The 6,000-nt window shown below is 45.1% G+C and overlaps 1 protein-coding gene across 1 annotated transcript in view; it reads left to right on the top strand.

The window, feature by feature from the left end:
- The window catches only part of si:ch211-71n6.4 (para-nitrobenzyl esterase), an 83,893-nt gene that overhangs the window by 35,496 nt on the left and 42,397 nt on the right, over positions 1-6,000 (top strand). Inside the window, 2 exon segments of the mRNA XM_055154617.1 lie at positions 2,823-2,963; positions 4,522-4,801. Of these exon segments, the coding sequence (XP_055010592.1) occupies positions 2,823-2,963; positions 4,522-4,801 (421 nt within the window).

The raw sequence follows: 6,000 nt of genomic DNA on the forward strand, positions 1-6,000 counted from the left end.
CGCGAAAACTTTTATTGTATTTTTGTAATCTTACTGTACATTTGTGTAATTTTTGATGTGTAACTTTTAAGTGTATTTTCTTTTAGGATGATGCCTTTTTGACATCTGGCAAAGGGACTACCGATGCAAATTAGCTCTTATCAGCGAACTCCGGCACATTTACATTGTTTTGATGTTGATTAATGTGCATTCTCCCTCTTCAAATAAATAAATAAATCAATCAAACATGGCGGTTTGATGCTCACTTTTTTGGAAAATCCTTCCCAGTATGGATTGCACCATGAGTCCAAAATTGATGGTGCATGTATTACTCGTCCACTGAAAAGATAAAATAGAACTGCATCATAAATGTAAAGTCATATACAAATACCCTGCATGTCCTGCAATAAAACAGATCATATAAAACAACATCGGGGAAACAGGGAGGATGTTCAATGCACGAAAAAAGGAACATAGGACAGAATGCGAGAAGGAAACAATGAAAGTGAAACACGAGCAACAAAACACAAACAAGAACTCAAATTGTCTGTTTGTGAACCACTGTAAAAGAGAAAAACACATTCTGGACTGGGATGGAGCAAACGTCACTGGGACAGAAGAAAACAAACACCGTCGCTGGATTAAAGAAGCAATCAAAATACAGAAACATCCCCACGGGACGATAAACCGGGACGAGGGGCCTTTTTTACTCTCACACGCCTGAGATTCTGTCATGAGGAAGTCGGACTGCAGGTCACGTCACAGCGACATCACGTGACTCTGAGGAAACTGTCAGGTCTGAAAACAAACTCTTGGTCTGAAAAAAGAACCTAAAACCACAAACATGCACAAATCACAACAAATCCAACTCTGAGTGGGTAAATGGTGAGAGGAAACAACTCTAACATGGATAAAAACTCTGAAAAGTCCGTTTTGGGCCTAAACCAGGACTGAACCAGGACTAAACCAGGACTGAACCAGGACTAGACCAGGACTGAACCAGGACTAAACCAGGACTGAACCAGGACTAGACCAGGACTGAACCAGGACTAAAAATGGACTGAACCAAGACTAAACCAGGACTAAACCAGGACTAAACCAGGACTGAACCAGGACTGAACCAGGACTGAACCAGGACTAAACCAGGACTGAACCAGGACAGGAACTAAACTAATGGACTGAACAAGGACTAAACCAGGACTAAACCAGGACTAACCAGGACTGAACCAGGACTAAAACCAGACTAAACCAGGACTGAACCAGGACTGAAACCAGGACTAAACCAGGACTAAACCAGGACTGAACCAGGACTAAACCAGAACTAAAGGAATAAACCAGGACTAAACCAGGACTAAACCAGGACTGAACCAGGACTAAAAATGGACTGAACCAAGACTAAACCAGGACTAAACCAGGTCAGAACCAGGACTAAACCAGGACTAAACCAGGACTAAACCAGGTCTAAACCAGGACTAAACCAGGACTAAACTAGGACTGAACCAGGACTAAACCAGGGACTAAACCAAGACAGAATGAAGACTGAAACAGGACTAAACCAGGACTAAACCAAGACTAAACCAGGACTGAACGAGGAATGAACCAGGACTAAAAAAGGACTGAACCAAGACTAAAAAAGGACAAAGCCAGGACTAAACTGAGATTGAACCAGGACTGAACCAAGACTAAACCAGGGACTAAACCAAGACGGAACGAGGACTGAAACAGGACTAAACCAGGACTAAAAATGGACTGAACCAGGACTAAACCAGGACTAAACCAGGACTGAACCAGGACTAAACCAGGACTGAACCAGGACTAGACCAGGACTAGACCAGGACTAAACCAGGACTAGACCAGGACTAGACCAGGACTAAACCAGGACTAGACAAGGACTAAACCAGGGACTAAACCAAGACAGAACGAAGACTGAAACAGGACTAAACCAGGACTAAACCAGGGCTAAACCAGGACTAGACCAGGATTAAACCAGGGACTAAACCAAGGCTAAACCAGGACTGAACCAAGACTAAACCAGGACTGAACGAGGAATGAACCAGAACTCTACCAGGACTAAACCAGGACTAAAAAAGGACTGAACCAAGACTAAAAAAGGACAAAGCCAGGACTAAACTGAGATTGAACCAGGACTGAACCAAGACTAAACCAGGGACTAAACCAAGACGGAACGAGGACTGAAACAGGACTAAACCAGGACTAAAAATGGACTGAACCAAGACTGAAACCAGGACTGAACCAGGACTGAACCAGGTCTGAACCAGGACTGAGCTGGGACTGAACTATGGCTGACCCAGGACTAAAAAAGGACTAAACCGGGACTGAACCAGGACTAAAGCAGGTCTTAACCAGGACTGAACAAGAACTAAATCAGGACTGAATTAGGACTGAACCAGGACTAAGTCTGGGCTCAACAAGGGTTGAACCGGGACTAACCAGGTACTAAACCAGGTTTGTACCTCTAGGGTTTGAATATGGGATTCTGTCATGAGGAAGTCGGACTGCAGGTGGCGCCAAAATCTGTTCAAATCAGCTGAGCGACACGTCACAGCGACATCACGTGACTCTGAGGAAACTGTCCGGTCTGAAAACAAACTCTTGGTCTGAAAAAAGAACCTAAAACCACAAACATGCACAAATCACAACAAATCCAACTCTGAGTGGGTAAATGGTGAGAGGAAACAACTCTAACATGGATAAAAACTCTGAAAAGTCCGTTTTGCAGAATAGGTCTGATTTACGACCGCAGAAGCAGGAGACTTCTCTTACTGTGCACACGCTCCACACAGCGATTAATCATGTTGTGTTTTTTTTTTTTGTATTTTCAGAAACATGGAGCATACTCGTTCAAAGGCCTGAGGTATGCGGCGCCCCCTGTTGGCCCCCTGCGGTGGGCTCCCCCTGTGGCCGCAGAGTGTAAGAGCGACTCGGTGCACGACGCCACGCGCTTCGGCAGCGTCTGCGCTCAGGTCAGAGGATGTTTAGTGTTTGGTTTTTTTTTTTTTTTTTTACAAAGGACATTATATTTTTATTTAAACCTGCTGTCCCAGTCAATGAGACCTCTATAAACATGTTCTAAAATATAAGAAAATATCTTTTAGAATTTGTTTTAGTTTTAAAAAACATGCATGAATGAATCTAAAACCTCTTCAGGCAGGTTTCTGATAGGGGAACATTATAACATGGTAGAAAACGCCGAAAGGTTGATTTAACAGGACTAAACCAGGACTAAACCAGGACTAAACCAGATCTAAACCAAACCAGATCTAAACCAGGACTAAACCAGGACTAAACCAGATCTAAACCAGGACTAAACCAGATCTAAACCAGGACTAAACCAGATCTAAACCAGATCTAAACCAGACTAAACCAGATCTAAACCAGGACTAAACCAGGACTAAACCAGATCTAAACCAGGACTAAACCAGGACTAAACCAGATCTAAACCAGGACTAAACCAGGACTAAACCAGATAAACCAGATCTAAACCAGGACTAAACCAGATCTAAACCAGGACTAAAACCAGGATCTAAACCAGGACTAAACCAGATCTAACCACCAGACTAACCAGGACTAAACCAGATCTAAACCAGGACTAAACCAGATCTAAACCAGACTAAACCAGGACTAAACCAGGTCTAAAACAGGACTAAACCAGGACTAAACCAGATCTAAAACCAGGACTAAACCAGATCTAAACCAGGACTAAATCAGGACTAAACCAGATCTAAACCAGGACTAAACCAGATCTAAACCAGGACTAAACCAGATCTAAACCAGGACTAAACCAGGACTAAACCAGATCTAAACCAGGACTAAACCAGGACTAAACCAGATCTAAACCAGATCTAAACCAGGACTAAACCAGGACTAAACCAGACTAAACCAGGACTAAACCAGGACTAAACCAGATCTAAACCAGGACTAAACCAGATCTAAACCAGGACTAAATCAGGACTAAACCAGATCTAAACCAGGACTAAACCAGACTAAACCAGGACTAAACCAGATCTAAACCAGGACTAAACCAGATCTAAACCAGGACTAAACCAGATCTAAACCAGGACTAAACCAGGACTAAACCAGGACTAAACCAGATCTAAACCAGGACTAAACCAGGACTAAACCAGATCTAAACCAGGACTAAACCAGATCTAAATCTAAACCAGGACTAAACCAGACTAAACCAGGACTAAACCAGATCTAAACCAGGACTAAATCAGGACTAAACCAGACTAAACCAGATGTAAACCAGGAAAACCAGGACTAAACCAGATCTAAACCAGGACTAAACCAGATCTAAACCAGGACTAAACCAGGACTAAGCCAGATCTAAACCAGGACTAAATCAGGACTGAGCCAGGACTAAACGCCAAAAGGTTAATTTAGGATACTACCCTCTCTTTAATATCTTCATGTTTATCTTTTATTTTTCCACTTTTTTTTTTTTTATTAATTTTTGCCATAACAAGTGACCTTCTGCACTAAAGTTGTATTATTATTATTATTATTACTTCCTGGTCCCAGGTCCGGCCTCTGTCCAGCTCCGGCTCGGTGCTGGGACACGAGGACTGTCTCTTCCTGAACGTGTGGACCCCGTCGCTGGCGCCGCCCGCCCCGCTGCCCGTGCTGGTGTGGATCCACGGCGGGTACCTGCACATGCTGAGCGGGGGCGAGGCCGGGTACTCCCCCTCGGAGCGGCTGGCGGCGGAGACGGGCCTGGTCTACGTCAGCCTCAACTACAGACTCAACGCCTTCGGGTTCATGGCCCTGGAGACGCTCAGGGACGGAAAGACCAACAGCTCAGGTCAGGACCAGAATTAAACCGGGACTAAACCAGGACTGAACCAGGGCTGGACCAGGACTAAACCAGGACTAAACCAGGACTAAACCAGGAAAAGGACCAGGACTAAACCAGGACTAAACCAGGACTAAACCAGGGCTGGACCAGGACTAAACCAGGACTAACCAGGACTGAACCAGGGCTAACCAGGATGAACCAGGACTGAACCAGGACTGAACCCAGGACTAAACCAGGACTAAACCAGGACTGAACCAGGACTGAACCAGGGCTGGACCAGGACTGAACCAGGGCTGGACCAGGACTGAACCAGGACTAAACCAGGACTAAACCAGGACTGAACCAGGACTGAACCAGGGCTGGACCAGGACTGAACCAGGGCTGGACCAGGACTAAACCAGGACTAAACCAGGACTAAACCAGGACTGAACCAGGGCTGGACCAGGACTGAACCAGGTCAGAACCAGGTCTAAACCAGGAACTAAACCAGGACTAAACCAGGGCTGGACCAGGGCTGGACCAGGGCTGGACCAGGTCAGAACCAAGACTGAACCAGGACTGAACCAGGGCTGGACCAGGTCAGAACCAAGACTGAACCAGGACTGAACCAGGGCTGGACCAGGTCAGAACCAAGACTGAACCAGGACTAAACCAGGACTAAACCAGGACTAGACCAGGACTAAACCAGGGACTAAACCAAGACGTAACGAAGACTGAAACAGGGCTAAACCAGGACTAGACCAGGACTAAACCAGGACTGAACCAGGACTAAACCAGGGACTAAACCAGGGACTAAACCAGGACTAAACAAGGTCTAACCCAGGTCTAAACCAAGAGAGTACCAGGACTGAACTAAGACTAAACCAGGACTAAACCAGGACTGAACAAGGTCTGAACGAGGGCTGAACCAAGACTAAACCAGGGACTAAACCAGGACTAAACCAGGGACTACAATAGACTTGACCATAAACATGGTTCGAATATTGTCCCAGGAGAGATCACTAAATGACTTAAACCTCTTCAGACACGTTTCGATGAGGGAACAAAGTTATAACATGATAAAAACTTCCAAAAAAGTCCATTTCACACCAACAGAAGCGAAGATAATCTGAAAACTCCTTTGATTTTCTGTCAAAACGCACTTCGAGTTCTTAAAATCTCCTTCTGATGTTTCTTCTGTCCCGCCGAGCTTCCAGTGGTACAAT

This window comes from Boleophthalmus pectinirostris, unplaced genomic scaffold (genome assembly GCF_026225935.1).
Source record: "Boleophthalmus pectinirostris isolate CB_2022bp ecotype Guang Dong unplaced genomic scaffold, ASM2622593v1 HiC_scaffold_19, whole genome shotgun sequence".
NCBI lineage: Eukaryota > Metazoa > Chordata > Actinopteri > Gobiiformes > Gobiidae > Boleophthalmus > Boleophthalmus pectinirostris.